The sequence below is a fragment of the Syngnathus acus genome, chromosome 1 (genome assembly GCF_901709675.1).
Source record: "Syngnathus acus chromosome 1, fSynAcu1.2, whole genome shotgun sequence".
In the NCBI taxonomy this organism is placed as follows: domain Eukaryota; kingdom Metazoa; phylum Chordata; class Actinopteri; order Syngnathiformes; family Syngnathidae; genus Syngnathus; species Syngnathus acus.
In genome coordinates, this window is record NC_051087.1 from 267,201 (window position 1) to 288,254 (window position 21,054).

Consider the following 21,054-nt stretch of genomic DNA (forward strand, 5'->3'; position numbering starts at 1 on the left):
TGTCGATACTCGCCCATCCCTAATTAAGAGACGACAATTTGCAATTTGCGACAATTTGGGGGCATTAACGCAAGGAGATATGTCCAAACTAGGCTGCACGAATAGTACCATACCTTGTACATACACAATTCATAGATCAATTTGAACACAACGCAACAAAAAAAAACAAAAAACGTAGCTTTGGTTGTGTGGAGAACTTGACCGCCCGCCGGCCAGCCGGCCCGCCTCGGGCCGGGCGACGTCCCGCATGACTTGCGTACTTCCTTCCCTCGGTTCCGCCGAGAATCGAGCTGCAGGTTCAAGGGTCGAAGGTATTTCCGTGTTGAAGTAGCAGCATGGTTAGTGACGGTCCGCGAGACGACATCATCCGCTGCCAATTTGTCCAGGGCGGCGGCCATTTTAGACAAAGGTGACAAAACTTCACTTTGTCCATCCTTCTATCTCCACATGCCGCTTCACCTGCCGTGGTATTTTCCCGCCCGACTTTTCAGTCCACCTTCTCCACCTTGCCGATGATCTTCTCCTCGAAGATGGGCAGGATGGCTTCTTCGTCGCGCACCTCCTCAAACACCACGCCGCAATCGAACTCGTCGCTCACCTTCTTGAAGTAAAACCTAGAGGAAAATTCAATGCGACTTCATTTTCAGCCAGCGACAAGAGTCTTGAGACGGACGCTCGCAGAGACACCCAAAGCACAAAGACAACTTTTGTCCAGTGTACTTTGTCACTTTTATGATTGGTGGCACCGTTTTTAAAGGAAAATCATCTCATTTGATAACAATGTTTCCCGGGATTTTTTTTTAAGCGACATACGAGGAAAAAGAGTAAGAAAATGTTCTCGTGAGAACAATGACATTTATAAGGTGCTCACCTGTAGTGGCCCTTTTTGGTGAGCAGCTCCTTGAACTGGCCCAAGGTCACCACCCGGCCCTTGACGGAGGTCCGGTACGGGATGGGCTCTCCGCAGAAGTAGTAGGCCACCGTCATGTTGTCGCACACTTGCCGCTTGCCAGACTTGTGCCTGCTGCGGTGGGTGGAAAGGTGCGTCAGCCGCCGCCGCACGCCCCATGCCCGCCCGCCCGCGCGCGCACACGCCTGGAGGCCCACCTGAGCTTGGCTTGCTGCACGGCCGCCCTCCGCCTCTCCTCCTCCAGTCGCCGCCGGGCCTCCTCCAGCTGCGTGAGCGGGTTGGGCGCCGAGTTGGGCGGCATGGCGGGGTCCTGGACGAAGGGGTGGGAGGGCTGCGCCTGGGCCGCCGAGGGCGAGGAGGGGTTGTTGCGCAGCTGGGCCGACACCCAGGGGTGGACGGCCCCGGGGCGCTCCACCGAGGCGGGGCGCGGCGACTCGCCGCTGCCCCCCGTCCGCCGGGAGCTGCCGGCGCTGCCGCTGCAGAGAGGCGCAGACCATCAGCTCATCTCGTCCGTCGGTCGGTCGGTCGGTCAGGACGGAGTCAACCAAAGCAATCTTTCCGATCTCGGTGCGTTACTTGTGTTGTCCTCGTTCTCATTCACGAGACGAGCGTCTTTTTGATCAGTGTTTGACATGTTTTTGCTATGTACTAGCAATCATTCAGGAGCAAGCACACATCCAATTGTCTTGGACTTGTTTGAGCAATGCAAAACGCCTTCTAGCATATTCTTCTGCCCTCTGGGAGGAGAGAGGTACAGGAGCCTGCGCTCCCTCCCGCACCACCAGACTCACCAACAGCTTCCTTCTCCAGGCTGTTAGGATCCTGAACTCTCTCGCCCCTCGGCTGCGTCGGTCGCGTCCTGTACTTTTGCGCTCTATTCTGACTGTCTGCACACTTGCTCCATTTTTGCTCCTCTTATTTATTGTCTTATTTGTTTATTATTTATTCATCACTCTTATTTATTCATTGTTTGTGCCTTCTTGTTTTTATTTTTTGGTGTTGTTTACTTGTACGTATATTGTGTACTATGTCTTGTCACCGTGGGATAGTGGGAAGGTCATTTCGATTTCTTTGTGTCTTGGCATGTGAAGAAATTGACAATAAAGCTGACTTTGACTTTTTGACTTTGACTCTCCAACTTTCCTGTGACAGCAAAGCTCTTGGCCTCTACTTTCTCCTTTTGGGGATCCACTGCGCACCTGGATTTGTGTTGTCATGTTTGCGGGGTGGGGCGGGGCTCACCCGTGGGAGCTTTTTCTCTGCCTGTCGCCCTCCATCATCCACTGGAGGATCTTCTGGTTCCTCTCCAGGTCCTCCAGCGGCACCTGCGCGTCCATCCCGCGGCCGTCGTCGACTTTGCCCGAGGCGTCCGACGGCTTCTTGCCTCGCCTCGACAGCGTGCTTCCTTTACTGCTGCAAAACAAGGCGCAGCGAGCCCAGTTGGTCGGTCGGTCGGTCGGACGAGGCCGGAAAGACGCGAGGGCCGTGCGGACGGGACGGCCCGCACGGACGGGACGGCCCGCACGGACGGGACGGCTTACTTGTAGCCCATTGCGTCCAGGGTGCTGGCTCCGGCGCCGTCGGCGTAGTTGCGGCTGCGGGCGGCGTACTGGAGGGCCGGCTCGCCGGTCCAAGGGAAGTTGGGTTGCGACCGGGAGCCCGCTGTCTCTTCCGGGCCTTCTCGTGCTCGGTGATGGTACAGCGGCTTGTGATGATGCGCACCTGACACCGAGCCAGAACGGTGGCGGCTTTTTAGTACATTATGTGACAATCAAACAAAAGAAACGACTTCCAATGATTAGCAAGCGGGTCCAGCGACGGTTCACTTATATGGACCCCCCGTGCGAAAAGCAATTGTATCTCTTGATGGGACAGAGGCTTCTGTTGGGTTTGAGCCTGCAGCCGCTCACCTTTGACCCCGGCGGCAGGCAGCCCGTGCCCCCCCGCCCGGTGCGGCGGGCCGATGCCCCCGTCGGGCGACCGTGACGATTTGGGCGGCGTGTGTCGGCCTCCCGAGGCCGCGTTGGTGGCGCCGGGCGACTGGCAGCCCGGCGTCTTCATGACCCGCTGCACGTGCTCGTCCAAGATGGACTCCGGGTCGTCGTCGTCGTGCGCATCCCCCATGGAGGCCAGGCCGCCGTAGGCGGCGACAGACGCCGTCGCGTTCTCAGAGTAGTGGGCGCCGTAGAGGGGCGGAAAGGACGAAGGGAGCGGGAGCAAAATGCCGTGCGACGGCACGGAGGTGCCCACGTCGGCGGCGTTGTCGTCGTCGCCTTCTTCTTCCTGTGCGTGTTGACGTCGGTTAGCAATGGTGAGGGGCTGGAGCGACGGCGCCCTCGTTAGCGCGCGCTCACCAGTCGCACTCGCTTCAGCCTCTCTTCCAGTCGCTCCTCGGCCTCCCGCTCCCGGAGAACCACGTCCAGCCTCCGGATGAGCTCGGCCGCAAACCTTTCGGGCTCGACGTGGATGTCCTTTGGCATGCGATACGTGCGCTGTGTGGCGCGCACAATTTGCTGTCTTTTCTCTCCTTTGGATCTGATGTTTTTTGAGAGAAGCATCTACTCACGGGTATATGAGGTAGGGGCACACGTCCGTTAGCTTTGGCACTTTCATGCATCTCCTTGCGATGCTGCTTGCGATATCGGTACGGAGGAACGCCATCTCTGCACGCACGAGAGAGAGAGAAAGGGGGCAAGGCGACTAACTTGACACGGGTGGCGACGGGAAGCGGGCCCTAACCCTAAGCCGCCACCGACTTACACGCTGCTGTCGGTCAGCGACATGGTGTCGGCATCGCTCGACATGCTCTGCTGCTCGCTGTCGTTGGCGCTGGTGGCGGGGGCGCGGGCGTAACCCATGTTGGCGTAGTACGGGTTCACCGGCTCTCTCCAGGGTCTGCAACAGAGAAAAACACCCGAATTAGCAAGAAGCCGATCGATTCAAGCAAAAAAGAGGGCCAGCCGATGGGGTCCGGGGCGCTGCCGAGCGCTGCCGAGCGCTGCCGAGCGCTGCCGAGCGCAGCCTTCGTTGGGCTCACCTGTACTCGCTGGGGTCTTGCCGCCGCCTGCCGGTGGAGGTCCTGTGCGGAGCGCTCTGCATGAGCAGGCTGTGGGTCAGCCTTCCCGCCGGCGTGTCCTCCCCCCCGCACTGGTCTTTGTCTCGCTCCGCTTCCCTCTGCCCGCATCTTCAACAAGTCACATTTTTGGTGACGATTTTCGTTTGGTTCAAAGCAGGTGCCTGGAGAAGGTGCTCACCTCCACTCCTCGTCTTCCGCCAGGGTGGGCAGGCAGCCGGGCGCGGGCTTGGCGGGCTCTGACGACGGGCTCCGCTCGCCGGGGTTGAGCTTGGGGCTCTCGCCGCCCGTGCGCGTGTACTCCAAGTACAGGTCCGACTTGAGGAACAGAGGGTAGGTGTTCTCTTCCATGGCGGCCTGGATCTCCGTCTGGGCCTGCCGCGCGAGACGGACAACGGAGGGAGTCGTACGTAAACATTTGCGAGTGGGCGTGTCCGTTGCAAAGCGGGGAGAAAAGGAAGGCTGATGTGCAAACAACCAAACACACGCGTCAAATGGGCCACGACTCACTGACAAAGGACAGCGGCAACACGACGGAGCCCTGTCAAATATGCAATTGCGCCGACTCGGAAAACGTGCCTGTTCAAACATGGCGGGGTCGGGATGCGGCTTCCCCACGCAGTCTCGAATGAAGCTCTTGGTGGCCGGCTTGATCTGCCGGGAGACGATGGCGGCGCCGTCCACGATGTACTTCCTGTAGATGGCCTTGGCCAGCTTGGCCCGCTTCTCCGGGCTGGTCTTGCGGAACCCGGAGCAGGCGAACCAGAAGTCCAGCAGGTCGGCGCAGCTTTCCTGGCACAGAAAGTTGCGGAAGAGCTGGATGCCTTCCTGGTCGTCCAGCAGCGAGTGCAGCGACTCGGCCCACTTCAGGTAGGGCGGCGTGGGCGAGGCCGAGCCCTCCGGTTCGTAGCCCAGGTCCAGGTCGGGACGGCGGGGCGTCGCCGAGGACGAGGACGAGTCGGCCGTCTTGGCCGACGGCGGGAGAGGAAAGCCGGGCGTTTGGGCCGGCGCCGACTGGGCCGGCGCCTCCACGTCAGAGCCCTCCTCGCCGGGGACCGGCGGCCGCGGCGCATCCTCCGTGAAATGGGCCAGCACCCCGCCTCCTCTGAAGCCGATCCCGTGCAAGTCCCTGACGACGCTCATGTCTGTGGTTGCGCACGGCGCCAGAGGTCACGCTCGCCCCGGCAGCGATGATTTTGTGGACAAACGATTCACCCTGCAAAAAGAGAGAGGAGAATAGCGGTCGGTGTCACAAAGGGAATCATTTCGTCCCATCTATTCTTATGGCCTTGCCATGGGCCGGCCAGCGCTTGACAAATTGGATAGCTATTCTTACGGCGTTGGTAACAATCCTCTCGCGGCTCAGATTTCCCACGCTAATGTCATGCTACTTTTATCAAGTACTTGAACTCAAATGCCTCAGAAGTGTGCCGTCTTTATTCCTTCCTCATGCATTCTAACAACGTAGAAAGCCTTTGCTCCCTCGTAGGTTTTTCTTCCATGCGCGAGCCAGACGAAACCACGCGGTAATAAGTGCATTGTGCCGGCGGGTTGTCGGTTTGAGTTTCTGGCAAGCTTTCCCCTTAACAACCTTTTGAGCATAGGATAACAACAAGGCTTGTAAGCAAACCAGAACAATGAGTTGATTTGATTTAATCAAATGAATCGTTTCACTTTGAGACAACTCGAGTCAAATCAGCTTTTATCGCCGTGATATATCGTATTGGAAACCGGAACAAATCGTACCCCTAAAAATGACAAAGAAAGTTAACTTGGGACAACTGTAAAAATTGTGAGGGGGGAAAAAAAAAGTCACCCAAGATCTCCATTCCAATTGACTGTACATGAAGATGTTTATCACCAGATTTGGTTGGAACTTTCTTAATATTTGTCTTGGGGAAAGTGACACTTGGAAACCTCCTTAAAGCGCGCTGGCAGTCTTGTAAATTGTCAATCATAAAAATATACGTCTGAAAGCGAGGACGCTGGAATCAAGCTGCCGAGTCTGTGCATTTTAAAGTGCATATTTTCATGAGGAAGACCAGGTAAGCAGGCAAGCAGGCAGGCAGGCAAGCAGGCAAGCAGGCAAGCAAGCAGGCAAGTGTCAGGGAGCTTAAGATCAGGGGATGCTTTGAGAATAATTGTCCATTTTTGTCTATGTGAAGCCCTTTGAAGTCGACTGCTTGTGATTTAGGGCTATACAAATCAACTTGACTTGGCAAGCAAGCAGCCGGCTACCGTGCCGTGTGAAACAAACACAACATGGCACAATGCATACAAGAATAGCCGGAATGCTGCTAGCCTTGCTAAACAAACAACAGCCAGCACGATCTCGCATTCTATACGGTGGTGACAGTTAGCAAAAGTTTGCTGCCGCCGATGAACATTCGAATATGCCGCGTCAAAGACACAAAAGTCAGCAAAAGCCCACTTTTCGAGGGAGCCCCGTTGACGGCAACTCCAAGACGCTGCGAGCGAGCGAGCGACTAAGTTAGGCGAAGGTGCTAACACGCTAGTGCTAGGTGGCTAACTAGCCTTGAAGCCGTGCCCACCAACAGTGTGCCAAGCCTGCCTTTGAAGTGACAAGCTCATTCATCTTGGGCCTGGCGAGAGGGGCGCTCGCTGTGCGGCCTGGGGGAGGGATGGATGGATGGATGGATTGATTGGATGGCCCGGTCTGGCCCGGTCTGGCCTGGCTTGGGGATGGGGTGCTGTACTGTGCTGCGCTGCGGTGTAGTGTGGTGTGGTGTGGGGGGAGCACAGCAACAAACTCCACAACTACAGAAAACGGCCTGAATGAGAATCAAAAAGCAAACACCCCCTCCTCCGCCACATGCACGGCCTCTCATTTTAATCGAGGAAAAAAACAATAAAGGTTCCCAAAAGTGCCCAAAGTGGCCCGCGACATTTACAAGAAACAAAACCAAAAAAAAAAAGAGCGGAGCCGCACGTTTTCCACTCGAGCTGCTGACTCGTTAGCTACTTTAGCATGCTAGTTAGCATGAGCTCCAAGAGACCCCCCCCCCTCCACGCACGCACACACACGGTGTTTTTCTGCTTCACACACGCGCGCGCACGCACAGAAAAAGTCTTACCGTCTCTGAGAGGCTGTTCCCCGTGTCGTACCGCATTGGGGAGACTGCCACCGAGTGCGTTCTCCGCAAGGCGGCATAAGGAAGACTTCATTGGCGTCAATGTTGGGGGAAAAGAAACAAGAAATGAAGACGACGTCTTTGGACCCCTCCCTCCCCTTCAACTTAAACTCCCCATGGTGGCCGAAAGGCTCCACGGCAAGCAATGATGAGCGAGCGAGCGAGAGAGAGAGAGAGAGCGAGCGAGAGAGAGACGCGCGCGTGATTGTGCGCCTAAGTGCACGCGCACGCCAAAGTGGCCATCCGTCGAATTGCGACGTGGAGAACGGAACATTTCTCGTGTCGGTATTTGTTAGTTCGTACTTGACAATTGGACTTATGCACGACTTAAAGCTTCTTTCATTGCCAGGGATGCTACCCAGGATTCAGATTTGTCATTTTTCTGATTTCTGATCGTTCAAAAACGATTTTTGGATTTATTTCGTTGATGAAGTCATATTTGTTTTCAAATTGAAACCATTTTAGGTGAATGTACCTCAATAAAAGCAGTAAATGATATCATATTTTCAATGTTAACGTTGCATTTGATATCTTTTCCATCTGAACATATGTCTGTTTATGATCAATTTCATGACTTAATGCAAGAGCCACATGTCCTCTAATTTGGGGGGCTTCAACTATTGATAAATACAGAAGCCTATGCTGCTAATAATAATAACACCTGTGTCTACGTGACAAAAGGGAAAAAAAGAACCTAGTTGTCAACGATGGTCGATGAAGCGGTAAAATGTCGGTCGGTCGGTCGGACACGTTGCGGTTCTGTCCGTTCGGCTACTCGCCGACAACGCTCCGGTCGGTCAACACGGTCACCCCGCAACCCCGACAGCGAGTTCAAGAGCTGCTAATCCATCCGTGCAGCTTTTGACGAAAAGAAAGAAAAAAAAAGTCTTCTCACCTGTCGTGTCGGACCTGCCCTGCCCTGCCCTGCTCTGCTCTGCTCTGCCCTGCCCTGCCTGCCGTCAGTTGAGAGGGGATCCCGTCCGCTTCCGCCGGGAGCCGGCGCGCCGCGTCACGCCGCCCGCCAGCCTCATTGCGGCTGTCAGTCATTCAGTCGGACGGGCAGAGTGCCATCCCGCCCGGCCTTCATCAGAGGAGCGAGAGAGAGAGAGAGAGGGAGGGAGGGAGGGAGGGAGAGAGAGAGAGACAAAGGGAGAGAGTGCGAGAGAGAGCGCGAGCGAGAGAGACGTTAGACCCCAATGCACTGGCACGCTTCAATGAGGACAGTCCAATTAAAGATTTGAATGGAATGGCTCACCATGAAGCATCAGGTGGGGTCCACACACTTGCACAGGTCCACCGAGCCTGGCTGGCTGCTGTCTCGTGGCGATGGAGCGTAGCCTTTGACAAACAAGCGTACGCACCTGTACAAACACGTGTCGAGCGCCAGTTAAGCCCAAGCGCTCAGCCCATTGGTGGGCACTAAAGACGCCAACGCTACGGACCGTGTCACTTCATAAGAAGTTGGACGGCTTGGTCTCGGCGGGGGCTGCTTTCCGACAACCGCCACGCCATGCCACGCCACAATGGGCTCTCAAATCAAAAGTGCTTCTCCATGTCAGAAGGCTTGCTTGGCTTGATTGGCAGACCTTGGCGGGCGGCTAGCACGCAAGCATCATTATGGAAGTCTATGCACATCACTCCGACGCACGCACACGCACGCATACACACATACACACACACACACACACTAGTGGCGTTGTTATTGTTTGCGGCAGTTGTCCGCGGAGACGAGGCGAGAGAGAGCGAGAGAGAGACAAAGATGGAATACTGAGAAGGCTGAACTTGACCTTTATGGTGTCTTGGTGAGGAAGCGTTGGGGGCACATTGCTACTTATGAATCTATAATGAGCCTCCGCCGTGTGTGTGTGTGTCCGTGTGTGTGTTTGTGTGCGTGTGTGCGTGTGTGCGTGCGTGCCGTCTGAGCTCTGGGCTGAAGAAAGGTCATCGCACCGGGGGGCTTTAATACACCCGGCATCAGTTGCTCTACCTTGAGAACACAACAACATGAATATTTACAGCAGTGTCAAAGTGCAGCGCCCCCGACGCACGCACGCACGCACACAAGTCACGTATGTGCCAGCACAAGAGCCCTTGTACACTGACCACTTGGCGGCGCTTTTTTTCTTCCTACCCTAAACTTTCCAGAGGGCATCTCAAAGTATGCGAGTCAGCACACGGCAGTTTTGGGATCCCCCGGGGAAATCAATCCCAGGGCTCCAAGCAGACGGCCCGACGGCGGGCGGCACACTGTCAGTCGGTCGGTCGGTCGGGCAAAGCCGTCACTCGTTGACCGCTGACAAGCATGCGAGCGCGACTGCCACTTCCAATGAAGATACAAAGCAGCCAGCGAGACACCAAAGTGAGGAGACGGCCGCGTTTTGTCCGGAGACGGACAAGGGGGAGGGATGGGGACGGACGGAGGGGGGGGTCCTTTGTTCCAGCTGCCACTGCAGATTTGGGCATCTGTACGGAGGAGGGCCTGTCAGAAACCAGCTTATCTCTTCCACCCTCCCTCCCTCCCTCCCTCCCTCCCTCCCTCAATCTTCATGAAGCCCAATTGGAGACGAACACAGAGGAGGAGGCAGGTGCACACGCACGGCCGCCCGCGCTCACGGGCGCCCGTGACGCCATTGGCGTTCTCGGAACCCGTACGCGGCCGCCACGTTGCTTACGTCAACTTGCAAAGTCAAATTCTTCAAGCCCATTTCCACAAATGCCGGGTCGGCGTTCCGGATGACAATGGCGCTCGGCCGGCATAAAATGAATTCAACAAAATCGACGCATGAGAATGTCGACTTCAGGGCGAGCCCAGCGGCTCGATCCGTGCGCGTTGTCTGCTTGGAGACGCGTTTGGGCTGGAGCGCTGCCATGCTAGAGGAGTGTGACACGGGCGCGCCAAAGGGGCCGTCACGGCTCGCTAGCGGGCGCTATCGCCCAGCAAACGGAAGAAAGCGGCGCCGACGAGGCCGCCGGCTGGCCCTCCGCGTCTGTCGGCCGGCTCTCCGCGTCTGTCGGCCGGCTCTCCGCGTCTGTCGGCCTTTCCCAGCCGTGTAAATCCGCCACGGCGTCCCGCTGACGCGCATTGTGACGCGGCTGAATACGGCCGGGATGGCCCTCGCCAATGCTGGATTAGCCACACCGGATTAGCCGGCCGCCCTCCTGCTGCTTATTCAAATATTGTTGCCCGCATTGTCATCACGCGTCCGGGAAAGGCTCCCCCCGACAAAACCGTTGGGACGGGATGGGAAAGCCACGTCGGCCGCCGACCAAAGGCAAAGGCGGCGTGAAAGCGAGCCTTGATCTTTGCTAACATGGCGTGCGTTGGTTGGTTGGTTGGTTGGTTGGTTGGTCTGTCTTTTTTCCCCGCTCTCTGTCTCTCTGTCTCTCTCTCTCTCTCTCTCTCTCTCTCTCCCCCTTGTCTCTCCTTCAAGGCTCTTGCACATACACTTGGGAGTCAAGGCAATTGATGTGCTGCCTTTGATGGCAAAGAGAGGCCTATATTAGTGGACCCCGATGAAAGAGGGGCAAAAAAAAGAACAGAAAATGGACGGCAAAAATATGAGCACAGGCGATGGCGGAGATCGGACGACGGCGGAGAGGCTTACCGTGCCAGGCCGACGGCGGCGGCGCTCGGCCTTCCGCCGCCGCACGCTTCCTTCCTTCCTTCCTTCCTTCCTTCCTTCCGCCAGTCATCCCGAGGCCGAGCGACGGGGGTGCCGACGCGGGTGGAGGTTTTCGGGGGACGTCCCGCCGGCCGGCCAGCGGACGCCGTCGCCATCTTTGTCCCGTTGTTGTCTTGGATGTGCCGCTCCTCCTCCTCTTCCTCCGCATCTTCATCCCACCCCTTTCCTCGCCTTTGATGGTGCCTCGCTCCCCTCCCTCGCGATGACATCATCACGCAGCGCATCAAAGGGGGCTCGTCGGGCCGGACCCTGGCTGGGTGGAAATATGGCGCATAAGGAGAGCTCGGATGACAGAGAGCAGCGCCCGTTGGGCGGGCGTACCCCAAGGCCCCCTGCTGAGACCCTTGATGATTTTTTTTTTTTTTTTTGAAGCCTTCCTGCACTGGCAACGGCACCGGCCACTTGTGTGACGCTCCCTGGATGACGGACGGCCACCCCTCCCTGTCTCGCCTCCAGCAAATGGCTACCAGTCTCCACATCCTGTTAGCTGTGTGTATGTGCAATAACACATGTTGCACAAAGTCAGACTCTGACAATTATTTTGAAGATAAAAAGCAAGAGTAAAGTCTGAGTCATATGAGAACATTTTTCAAGTTCCATTTTTCAAAAAGATTTGTTGGAAAGATTTGTTTAGAAAAGTCTCTTTCTTTTTTAGAGTATAAAAAATATCACGTTTAATTTAAAAAAATATGAGTCTTTGGAGAAAAAAGAGCATTTGGATTAAAAACGTTATTTCATGCTAAATAAAGGGCCACTTACTTACCTCCGTCCCTGGACGAAGGCCACCCAGCCCTCCCCATCTGACTTCCAGCTGGGGGGCAGCGGTCCCCAAATCCTGTTAGGGACACCTCTCTCGCTCTGCGTGTGTGTGTGCGCGCTGCACATGTTGCACTGTCACCCTCAGCTGCCAATTCAATCTGATGAGGTCTTGTTGGAGGACAAAGACGTTGACAGAATGAGCTTCATTTAAATGATAGGAGGTAGCGAAAAGTAAAAAACAAAAAAACATGATGACATTTTTGGGGTTTGGGGAAAAAAGTCAGAGAATAATGAGAATAAAAGAAAAGATTGGAAAATGGAGTCAGAATTGAGCTTTTTCAAGACAAAATGTTAGGCAGGCCAATGATTTTTTTCCCCTCCTCGAATGTCTCCACGGTACAATTTGGCCAAAATGGCCACCTTCCCCGTCATGGGACTTGGAGACTTTTGTTTGGACGGAGATGGGGGGTCAACGTGGGCAGAGCTAAACCGTTGGCGGGTCTCTTTGCAACCATTTGGACACGTATGCTGAGTGAACAAAAACGCTTCCCCCATCAGCATGTTAGGAGCGAGCACCTTTTGGCTTTTTGAAGCACTCCTTCATTTCAGCCGCTTTGCCGCAGACAAATTGAATATCCCGTCGACACTGGCACGCGAGTGACCATGTCACGTTGACGATCCCGGTCAGCCCTAAACAGTCATTTGCATGCAAATTGCCGCAGGTATTACGATAACTCATTCGGCCGCATTAATAGCGCTCCCGCTCGGCTTTCTCTTCCGCCACAAATGACTGACTTCCCGCGTAATCCTCATCAACAAAATCCCAATAGACCACCTGTAGCATCGTCTAATAGAGGGCTGCCCAGGCTTGATAAGCATTTTTCGACTGGTACAATCAATTGTCTCTCCTCCCGACCGATTACGCACACCCACACACACTCCAGAATGTTGCCGTCATCCAAACTAACAATGGAAATAAACAAATGTGCAATGTGTGTGTGTGTGTGTGTGTGTGTTTGTGTGTGTGCAGGAAGCCACAGCACCTGCCTGCCTGCCTGCGTGGCTGCCTGCGTGGCTGCCTGCGTGCCTGCCTGCCTGCCACAAAACAGCTTGCGGCTAAATCCCAGTTTGAGCACGTCGTCATAGGTTTTCTTCTTGTTGTGCAGCAAGTTGTCCAGCGTAATTGCGCTGTAAGAAATACAACACACACACACACACACAGGCATGAGAGGTGACTCATTTAAATAACAATGACACTCATCCGCCACTCTATTATGCAAACAAGTGCATAGTGGAACACAGTCTGCATCTGTTACGGCAGATTTTTTTTTTCTATCAAAAAATAAAACCACATCTTCTCCAGAAAAGATCGTGGCAACAAGTCTGCTAGATTTAGTTCTGTATGAATTTATTCATTTATGTTTGTAGAGAAACTGTGAGAGAATCCACCTGTGTTTAGGGTTAGCATTGCAAAATAGACGCCATTTAGCGTCAAGCTAGCGGACAGAGAGGCTAATTACTTTTGTAATGATTGCAGACACACGCACTCCTGGCGGGGCATAGTGCAGAGTGTGCGTATGTGCGCCATCACTTCACCATTCGGCGAGACAAACGAGACCCTGGAGAACACTACTTAGCCGCTCATAAAGGTCAAATATGGAAGCGCAGCGGCTAATCCCCGAACCCCCGGGGATGCCCAAGGATGCCATTGTTTCACGGCCGTGTGACATTTCAACCGGAGAGCGCGGCAGAACGTCGCGGACGTGTCGCCAGCCTCCCCGCTTGGCCCCAGACAGCCCGCCGAGGCTTCATTAGAGGCGGCCTCGGAGGCCAAGTCCGACCCTTGGCTTCCATGGCTGTGTTTAAGCGCGCGCGCCCCCCTTTCTTCATTACTCTTGACTAAGTCCACGTCGTGCACTAAATCTCTTTCGATATTGTTGTTGTCGCCTGAGGATAGTCCTCAGAAGCAAATTGTGTTGTTGCCAGCTCTCACTGTGCTGAAGGCAGCCACATCATTAAAAGTCCACCGTGACGCTAGCTATACTGTACGCTCGCCGTCGCGTCCCCGAGTCGCGTCTAATTGGCTAATCCAATCGGAAAAGTCTGACTCGTCTGCGGGGTGACGCTGATTGGAGGCACGACAACTCTGGCGAGGCGTATTTTGCAGGTAAATAACCCCGAGATAACGGATGCCGGCCGGGTCAGCGACGGTCCCGCCAAAGTGTAACGAGCACCGAGTGAGCCCAAAAGTGGAACAGACAATGATTAAATATACAGCTCTCCTGATGAAATAAACATCTCCCCGGCCAAACCTGAAATGCCACATTTCCAGTTACAAAAGAGTGTGCACATTTGCACTACCACTTGATCCTGGTTAATTTGACCCCCCACGCACGCACACACACGCACACCCCCCAAAAAAATTCTCATTGAGTTAAACAGGTTAAAGGTCAAATTTCTGGTGGGAAAAGTTTTGAAAAGGTTCATTGTGGTGTGTTTTTCTTTTAAATCTAAAATTTAGAGAGGGCCAAGTGGACTTTTGAAATCTAGGCTATCTAAAGTTTAGCATAAAAATGCACTTGTACTATTGATATTGCCCATGTTAACGTCTTTAGCATGAGTATATGTGCGGCCGGCGCGTGGGAACTTAATTATTCACTACAACTATATCAAACAGCTTTACATTTCTACTGCTTTAGTTGAACTAAAATTTGGTGAGCAAAACAATTGACCGCAAACAGTACGTATTTTAACACAAGCTAACCATTAGCATGACAACTAGCCTTCTTACGTGTAGGAAGAGTCGTTTTAAATGCATGAAAACAATACAAGTAGCTCAGTCTGACCATTATCGTCCTGCAACGTCACACTAGAAATGCGTCTATGCGTTTTATAACGTTCATTTTCAAAAAGAAAGAAAAAGGATGTCAGTGTGCTGGTAAATGGAAGTTTTGCGCCGTCTGGTGGCACACGGGAGCACTGCGGCTACCATTGAACTCCAATCGTGATGATCATAATAATGATAGCATAGAGCCAGCCACTTTTAAGGGTCACATTGAAGCTGAACGACAACGAACGGAGGAAATCAAAACGTTATGCTGACCGCCAACCTGAAACATTCCAGTTGAGGGTGGTAAACTTGTCAAAATGATGCAAAGAAAGGTACAACTTGGCTGGCAGTGGTGGAAGGTCTGAGCTGAGCTGAGCTGAGCTCATCATATGCCAACGACTGGCTCTGTCACGCAAGGTGTAGAGGAACTGAAAATGGAGCTGTTTGCCGTTAGGGGGGAAAAAACCTCGCATGAGATTGGGGTGGAAATTGAACCAATGAAGTGCACGTAAAGTACGGCCAATCGCGCATGCAAATGGAGCGCGCCTTCTCTCCAAACACTAAAGGTAGAAGAAAGACATCAGCGTGCCTCCCTTTGTTGACATTTGATTAAACCACACAAGTTAGTCATTCCTGGCCACAAATTAGCATGATGCGTGCTGAACCGTAACCACAAATTTTCATGAGCTTCTTCAACGATATGTCATGTCTGTCTGGAGCTCCCAAACGTAAATTGGCTCATAGAAAGCAGTCATGTATACTCATTTTACAGCTTGTGGAGCAGACGCATAAATAACAATGGCCTCAAACGTGAAAATTAAAACATTGGGGCACAAAAGTGGTCAAAATGTACACGAGTCGAAGCCATGTTTAATTCTGGACCTTTCTTGACAGAAAAACAGAATGTGACACATGTTGACCTATAATCAAATCGCACGAGTACAAAAAAAACACTTTTGAAGGGTTAAAAAGACAGCGCAGAAACGACTTACTAAGCTTGCTTGACCCCCCCCCCAAAATAATCAACTTTGAAAAACAAACAGTTACTCTCCATCACCTTCTGCCTTATTCTGCTGGTCGTCCATTGCAGATTGTTCCTGCAGGTGTTCCTCCGCCAGCTGCATCTCCTCCGCGCTGCCTCCCACAACCGCCGATTGGGTAGCGGCGTCGTCTTCCTCCTTCTCGGGCGCCTGGCTGCCTCCCGCAAGCGCCGGTTGGGTAGCGGCGTCGTCTTCCTCCTTCTCGGGCGCCTGGCTGCCTCCCGCAAGCGCCGGTTGGGTAGCGGCGGCGTCTTCCTCCTTCTCGGGCGCCTGGCTGCCTCCCGCAAGCGCCGGTTGGGTAGCGGCGGCGGCGTCTTCCTCCTTCCCGAGCGCCTCGCGGCCGCCCGCAAGCGCCGGTTCGGTAGCAGCGCCTTGGCCGTCCTTGGCCGCGTCCTTGGCCGCGTCCTCCTTCTTGGGCTCTTCGTCTTTGACCACTTCCTGCAGGTTGTACTTCCTGTAGCGTGTGTACTCGCGGACCACGCTGACACAGCATACGCTCTTGATCACCTCCAAGATGATGGTGAGGTCCGGCTGGGTCAGGTTCACCTTGTTCTTGGGGTTCAGCTTGCCTACCAGACCTGCGAGGGACACAACACGTGGGGAAAAGCCATGAAAAGCGGAGGAAGACATAGACCTCACCCTAACCCTAACCCCCCTCCCCGGCGGCCTACCGGCTATGGCCTTGATGACGTCATCTCTCTTGTTGTGGCTGTTGTTACGCGCCTTGAAGGCGATCTGGTAGGTGGCGTGGTTGGGCTTCTTGAACCAAGGCTCCAGGAAGGTGGACATATACCGCATCATGTCCTCCGGGAAGGCCTTGCACGTGCCCGTGACCTGCGTGGATTTGACACATGACATACATGACCTACATGAAAGAAATGCCGACTGCTCGCTTGCTAGAAGTGCATTGTAGTCATCTTGCTAAAAGTAGGACGCTGTTGTATTGATTTTTTGCTTCTCACCGGCAGCATGCGGAGAATGACGCGCGTCTTTTTCTTCTTGGTGGCGTGCAGATCGGACAAGATGTGATGAACCAGCTTGTCGGACTCTACAGTTTTGAGTAGCAGAAATGAAAACGCGCCACTCCCCATCCGACCATCCATCAGATTTGGACACTGCGGGCAGCCTACGTAGCTGACTTGGACCCAGCATTGATGATGTTTACCCAGATTGCGAGTTCTGATGAAGATGACGTTGTTGGCTCCGCTGTCCAGGGCCTGGAAACGTCGCTCTTGTCTCCCGCCGCCCGCTCGCAGCTGCGCCACCTCTTTCTTCAGAGCGTCCTCCACGTCAACTTCTTCTTTGGCGTTTTCTCCTTCGCTGCATTCTCCGGCTTCCTCTTCAAACTGGCCGCCGGCGGAAAAGTCGCACGTTGTCAATGTCAGCTTAAAAGTGTCATGAAATGAAGATGAATAAAATGCAAGCCATTCGGTCGGTCTTGTTTGAACAAGTCCTTCTGTCTTGTGGAAAGCATGACTTCACTGGAGCAACTGACATTTGAGGTAAAGCTGAGTTGATGTTCACTGTCATGTCAACACTTTTCACCATTCAGTGTAAGAGCCAATGTGACAGACACTGACCTTCCTTCCTACCTACCTAGCTACCTACCTACCTTCTCGGGTCCGTACAGCTTGTCCGCGTACTCGCTGAGCAGGTTGAAGGCCTCCGCCGCGCATTTCCTCTGGTTCATGCTGCATGTGATAAGGATGCCCTGCATGCCCACCTCGAGCTCCCTGGAGCCCCTCCAGCGTTTAGCGTGATGCTGGGCGCCGAAGAAGTGCTTCTTGCCGCGCTTCCGAAACGCGTTCTGCGCCTCCGACATCTTGCCAATGACGTCACTGGAGACAGCTATTAATAAATGGGATGATATTTACTTTTTTTTCTTTGGAGGCTCTGTGTGTTAGCCGCTGAGCTCGGCGGCGGGCTTGGCTGCAAGCTGCGAAACGATTTAAAAGCGACACGCAGTCCCAAAGACGTCGAGGGTTTATCCAAGTCAAGTTGCTAAAATGTGTTACTCGAAAGGTGCGCTCACACTCTGTGACGGAAGGACGCTACTTTCACGTTTTGCAGGGACTCTACGGAGTGCGAGGACGGACAAAAAGCACGCCGTCGAGCTACGCCAAGCAAAGTTAAAAGAGAATTCGTCGAGGTCGTGCACTCGAAAAATAGCGTTTGGAATCTTACCCAAGTGGTGTAAAATAGGAGAAAATGCAATTGATTGACGGACACCTCATTGGGATTAAACGAGGCTTCTACGGCACGAGAGGAGGGACAAACAATTACGCCAAGTAAGTGATCAACAACGTAAGAATGTATTGAGTCACACTTACTGTGAAAGAAATAATGGTCACACGCAACTTACTAGCTCTTTGTTGTGATAAATATTCGCAAGTGTAACTAGGTGAAAAAAAGACACCCCTCACTCACTCACTTCAAAAGACCAGGACTTCTACGGAGGCCTATGAGGGTCAGTATACCAATTTACGCCGCTCTGTCATGTTATGGGGACCAAATAGAGCGGGAGTCGACTCTGTGACATCTTTCTTGTTTATTGGAGTACAATCTAAATGATTGCTCGTTTTGTTCAAAAGTAAAAAATATAAATAACTGCAATACTTTTCCCCCCCAAATCATTCCGCCCCTCCACATCAGGCTTGCAAGCATAATGTGAAGCCCTCAAATGACTTACTGAGCGTTACCAGCTCTTCCTCAACATGGACTTGGGAGGCGGCCGCGTGGCTCTGACGCGAGACGTCGAAATAGACCACCTGGACTTTAGGGCCGACTCCCACTGGAAAAAGTGGCACCGCTTATTTTGGGTTGGCCCCGTCTGCTCGCCGCCAACTGAGCGGCGGCCGGCGCAGCAGTAGAACCCCTTTCCTTGATTGGGTCCCCCGTTGGACACCCGCAGACGCTTGGCGCGTCGTCCACAGTGGCAGAGTGGCGACGTCACCTTCCCATGGGTGGAAAGGGCGGCGACGCCAATGGCGACATCAGGGCCAGGCGCCCTCTCCCGGAGGAAGAAGCAATTGGGCTTGAACGGGCAGGCTTCTTTTGATTTGCTCGCCTCAGGATTCTCCGCGTCGTCGTGCGAAACAAGCGCCCCCTCGGCGCCATCCTCCAGAACCACGTCGTCGTACGTGGACCGCTCCTCGTCTTCCACGGAGAACTCCTCCTCCCTCGAGGTTGGAATTTGCGGGCCGCCAACGACGGAGGAGCACGGAAGCGGGCCGTTGCCGTTGTTCTCTTTGCAGATGCCCCACAGCGGTGTTGTCCTCCCACCCACAAGTGTCTTTAGGCTTTGAAGGGAGCCTCGGACCTGAAGGCTGTTTTCCTCGGTGGACCTTGTTTTATTGATCGCAGTCTGATGGCTTGCTCTGTTGGGGCCGGGGGCCTTTCGGCAATTTTCTCTCAGCGCAGGTTTGGCTGCCAAGGGTGTCTGTGATAAGATGACAACAGTACGTAGGGAGCTTTGAGGAATTCTTCAAAATAAAACCATTCCTGTAAACCTAACAACTCTTTTTTTTTTTTTTGGTCGTATTTTTCTTCTTTACTCTTGCAAAACAATGAATTTGTGCTCCTTAAATTGCCATTTTTATCTCAGAAGAAAACAAACATTTTTATTCAAGTACGGTATACAGCAACTACAACTTTATTTCTGGGGAAAAAAAAAAAAGCCCATCCATACTTGATTCATTTAAAAGAAGCGTGCGCTGGGGAGGACGGTGGCGAGCAAGAGGCGGGAGTCGAGGAAGGGGAACGTGAGGTGGGACGTCCACTCACCCTCTCCAAGCTCCTTGTGATCTTCATCACGCAGCCGTCCCTCATCATCCTGGCCGCCAGCCGAGCCGTGTTCCTGGCGTCGTCCAGACCTGAAGAACAAAATGGAATCGTTACGAGCTGACGAGTCGAGGTGAAGCTCTTGTTCCCGTACCGCAATGTTCTCTGCCAGAGAACTCTATTCCCACGTCTTGCAGTGCTCCGTTCAGACCTCGGGGTTTCCTGTCGTAGAATTTCTACAAGAGAGCAAATCACGTTTGAAGCCACGGGCAGCGCAAGGGGGCGCTCTCTCCGGACGGCGCCAGAAAAGTTGAGTCCAATTCTTTTCGCGCAATAGTGTTGCCTTTTCAGAAACTTTCAATTGACTATTCTCAATGACACAACGTAAGCGTTTCCCCCCCCTAATTTGTTTGCCCAAAGAAGTGCAAAATAAACGTACCCTGTACGTGTCCCTCAAATCGATCCAGCTGTTGAGCACGTGGGGTTTGTGGATCTGCTTGCGTTGACACTCGTAGCGCAAGCAAACGCCGAGATCCCAATCTGATGACGAGCGCCTTCTCACAATCACGGATTGACGTGTTTGGATAGCGAATGTTCTACCTGACCACGTGAGGAAAGCGCAGAGCTTTTGGCCGGGCGGCTGGGCCGAGGAGCTCTGTTGCCGGGCGGCAAAGACGGCACCCTTCTCCAGGCGCAGCTTCTGCAGCCAGCGGCCGAACTGAGACAGACAAATCTGGAGCGGGACCCCCGCCTCCACCTGCATCTGTAAGGCGTGGCTGTTTTTTTTAATTGAGCTTTTTTTTTCTAACAACTCCCGCCGTCCGTATCTGCCGTCAGTCACCTGTGTGATCCCGGTGAGCTCGGTGCAGAAAGTTGACAGTACGGGCCGCTCCTGAGGTTGAACGTACGCGTGAAACTCCGACTCCATCTCACCCGTGCAGGTATCGAGAAGAACGGCCGGGAACTCGACTCGAGGAGAAAACCAAAACAATTACCATGCAAAAACAATGAGAAGGCACTTTTGAAAATGGATGGAAACTTACTTATTTCTTGAGTGAGGTTGTTTTTCTCTCGCCAACATGTGGACTCAAAATCAATGACAATCAGGTATGAAAATATTTGATCTGATACAAAACATCAAACACAATCAGCTACGAAATTCCAAATGAGCGTTCTTGTTTCATGACGTCACTAACTTGACAGCAGAGTCTTCTTTGGCCCCGCGGATGACTGCCTCAGCAGGCCCAATTCTCTGGACACAATTATGTATAAGAATAGCAAGATTCCGTTCAAATAATCACACGTCATCTTTCACAATTCAAACACAAATTGATTCCTCGCCGCACGTCGACAAGTTCAGCAAACATTATTAGCAGAAGCCGATGGTGCTAAAGCCAATACTGCAGCAGCCTTGTTTACCTCTCTCTCTCTCTCTCTCTCTCTCTCTCTCTCTCTCTCTCTCTCTCTCTCTCTCTCTCTCTCTCTCTCTCTCTCTCTCTCACACACAAAGGTTTGACTTGATTGTTTATCACACATCTGCTCGAACAGACATTACAAGTACGTACAATTTAAGGACAATGTGCTTGAGCTCAACACAACATACTCACTTGGCTAGCTTCTTTGTCGACATTTGCGCCGCTTGCGCTTGTCCGTGTTGCAGGATTTCAACGGAGGCAAGCAAACAGCAAATGGCAATGGCGCTTTCTTTTCAAACGAGTCGCATCCATGATTGGGTGCTTGGCTAGTTTGGTCCGCAAGGCAGCAAAATCGAGAGCAGAGTGAAAGCGGATCCGGACACCGCGCGTCCGTATTGAGCTTCAAAATAAA

The 21,054-nt window shown here is 53.3% G+C and overlaps 4 protein-coding genes across 11 annotated transcripts; all 4 read right to left on the reverse strand.

The window, feature by feature from the left end:
* Positions 1 to 46: 46 nt before the first annotated feature.
* Positions 47 to 7,345, reverse strand: LOC119121361 (axin-1-like). The gene is made up of 13 exons (XM_037248866.1): positions 7,079 to 7,345; positions 4,563 to 5,199; positions 4,165 to 4,358; positions 3,948 to 4,094; positions 3,671 to 3,805; positions 3,477 to 3,573; positions 3,265 to 3,402; positions 2,821 to 3,193; positions 2,452 to 2,632; positions 2,153 to 2,323; positions 1,108 to 1,386; positions 872 to 1,021; positions 47 to 614 (listed from the first exon to the last, which is right to left on the reverse strand). The coding sequence occupies exons 2-13, from the start codon at positions 5,124 to 5,126 to the stop codon at positions 488 to 490; spliced, it is 2,556 nt and encodes an 851-aa protein (XP_037104761.1). The 5' UTR covers positions 5,127 to 5,199; positions 7,079 to 7,345; the 3' UTR covers positions 47 to 487.
* Positions 7,346 to 7,519: 174 nt separating this feature from the next.
* LOC119121266 lies at positions 7,520 to 11,854 on the reverse strand. 3 transcript variants are annotated; one of them, XR_005097644.1, is made up of 4 exons: positions 11,140 to 11,349; positions 10,741 to 11,071; positions 8,391 to 8,473; positions 7,520 to 8,216 (listed from the first exon to the last, which is right to left on the reverse strand). XR_005097644.1 is itself a non-coding variant. In XM_037248680.1 (4 exons), exons 1-4 carry the CDS (start codon positions 11,616 to 11,618, stop codon positions 10,306 to 10,308), a joined length of 855 nt encoding a protein of 284 aa, XP_037104575.1. In that variant the 5' UTR covers positions 11,619 to 11,854; the 3' UTR covers positions 10,156 to 10,305. The 3 variants fall into 3 exon arrangements, 2 of the variants coding, with proteins under 2 accessions (XP_037104575.1, XP_037104566.1); XM_037248680.1 differs by lacking the exons at positions 7,520 to 8,216; positions 8,391 to 8,473 and adding exons at positions 10,156 to 10,630; positions 11,582 to 11,854 and having other exon boundaries at positions 10,741 to 11,067; positions 11,140 to 11,305; XM_037248671.1 differs by lacking the exons at positions 7,520 to 8,216; positions 8,391 to 8,473 and adding exons at positions 10,156 to 10,630; positions 11,582 to 11,854 and having other exon boundaries at positions 10,741 to 11,305.
* A 3,397-nt stretch (positions 11,855 to 15,251) lies between these two features.
* thumpd1 (THUMP domain containing 1) lies at positions 15,252 to 17,924 on the reverse strand. 6 transcript variants are annotated; one of them, XM_037248452.1, is made up of 6 exons: positions 17,810 to 17,924; positions 17,060 to 17,295; positions 16,613 to 16,832; positions 16,410 to 16,495; positions 16,119 to 16,281; positions 15,252 to 16,025 (listed from the first exon to the last, which is right to left on the reverse strand). In XM_037248452.1, exons 2-6 carry the CDS (start codon positions 17,267 to 17,269, stop codon positions 15,451 to 15,453), a joined length of 1,254 nt encoding a protein of 417 aa, XP_037104347.1. In that variant the 5' UTR covers positions 17,270 to 17,295; positions 17,810 to 17,924; the 3' UTR covers positions 15,252 to 15,450. The 6 variants fall into 6 exon arrangements, with proteins under 6 accessions (XP_037104347.1, XP_037104356.1, XP_037104374.1 ...); XM_037248461.1 differs by lacking the exon at positions 17,810 to 17,924 and adding an exon at positions 17,632 to 17,752; XM_037248479.1 differs by lacking the exon at positions 17,810 to 17,924 and having other exon boundaries at positions 15,252 to 15,605; positions 15,666 to 16,025; positions 17,060 to 17,619.
* A 52-nt stretch (positions 17,925 to 17,976) lies between these two features.
* On the reverse strand, positions 17,977 to 20,991 carry eri2 (ERI1 exoribonuclease family member 2). The gene is made up of 9 exons (XM_037248361.1): positions 20,835 to 20,991; positions 20,424 to 20,479; positions 20,271 to 20,351; positions 20,069 to 20,196; positions 19,828 to 19,990; positions 19,667 to 19,767; positions 19,382 to 19,463; positions 19,231 to 19,319; positions 17,977 to 18,886 (listed from the first exon to the last, which is right to left on the reverse strand). Exons 1-9 carry the CDS (start codon positions 20,855 to 20,857, stop codon positions 18,143 to 18,145), a joined length of 1,467 nt encoding a protein of 488 aa, XP_037104256.1. The 5' UTR covers positions 20,858 to 20,991; the 3' UTR covers positions 17,977 to 18,142.
* Between the last annotated feature and the right edge of the window lie 63 nt (positions 20,992 to 21,054).

Excerpts from the sequence above, each read along its gene's own strand:
- LOC119121361 (XM_037248866.1), bottom strand. The coding sequence starts at position 5,126 with ATGAGCGTCGTCAGGGACTTGCACGGGATCGGCTTCAGAGGAGGCGGG. Across the intron at positions 4,359-4,562 it reads ACCCCGCCATGTTTGAACAG|GCCCAGACGGAGATCCAGGC; the intron begins GCACGTTTTCCG and ends CTCGCGCGGCAG. Across the intron at positions 2,633-2,820 it reads GCCTGCCGCCGGGGTCAAAG|GTGCGCATCATCACAAGCCG; the intron begins GTGAGCGGCTGC and ends GCTCGGTGTCAG.
- LOC119121266 (XM_037248671.1), bottom strand. The coding sequence starts at position 11,618 with ATGGGGAGGGCTGGGTGGCCTTCGTCCAGGGACGGAG. Across the intron at positions 11,306-11,581 it reads GCCTTCGTCCAGGGACGGAG|CTAACAGGATGTGGAGACTG; the intron begins GTAAGTAAGTGG and ends ACATACACACAG. Across the intron at positions 10,631-10,740 it reads GCCGCCGTCGGCCTGGCACG|GCCTCTCTTTGCCATCAAAG; the intron begins GTAAGCCTCTCC and ends CCACTAATATAG.
- thumpd1 (XM_037248452.1), bottom strand. The coding sequence starts at position 17,269 with ATGTCGGAGGCGCAGAACGCGTTTCGGAAGCGCGGCAAGAAGCACTTC. Across the intron at positions 16,282-16,409 it reads TCATTCTCCGCATGCTGCCG|GTCACGGGCACGTGCAAGGC; the intron begins GTGAGAAGCAAA and ends AAATCCACGCAG. Across the intron at positions 16,026-16,118 it reads CGTCATCAAGGCCATAGCCG|GTCTGGTAGGCAAGCTGAAC; the intron begins GTAGGCCGCCGG and ends TGTCCCTCGCAG.
- eri2 (XM_037248361.1), bottom strand. The coding sequence starts at position 20,857 with ATGTCGACAAAGAAGCTAGCCAA. Across the intron at positions 20,480-20,834 it reads TCGACAAAGAAGCTAGCCAA|AGAATTGGGCCTGCTGAGGC; the intron begins GTGAGTATGTTG and ends AATTGTGTCCAG. Across the intron at positions 19,991-20,068 it reads AGCTCACCGGGATCACACAG|ATGCAGGTGGAGGCGGGGGT; the intron begins GTGACTGACGGC and ends CACGCCTTACAG.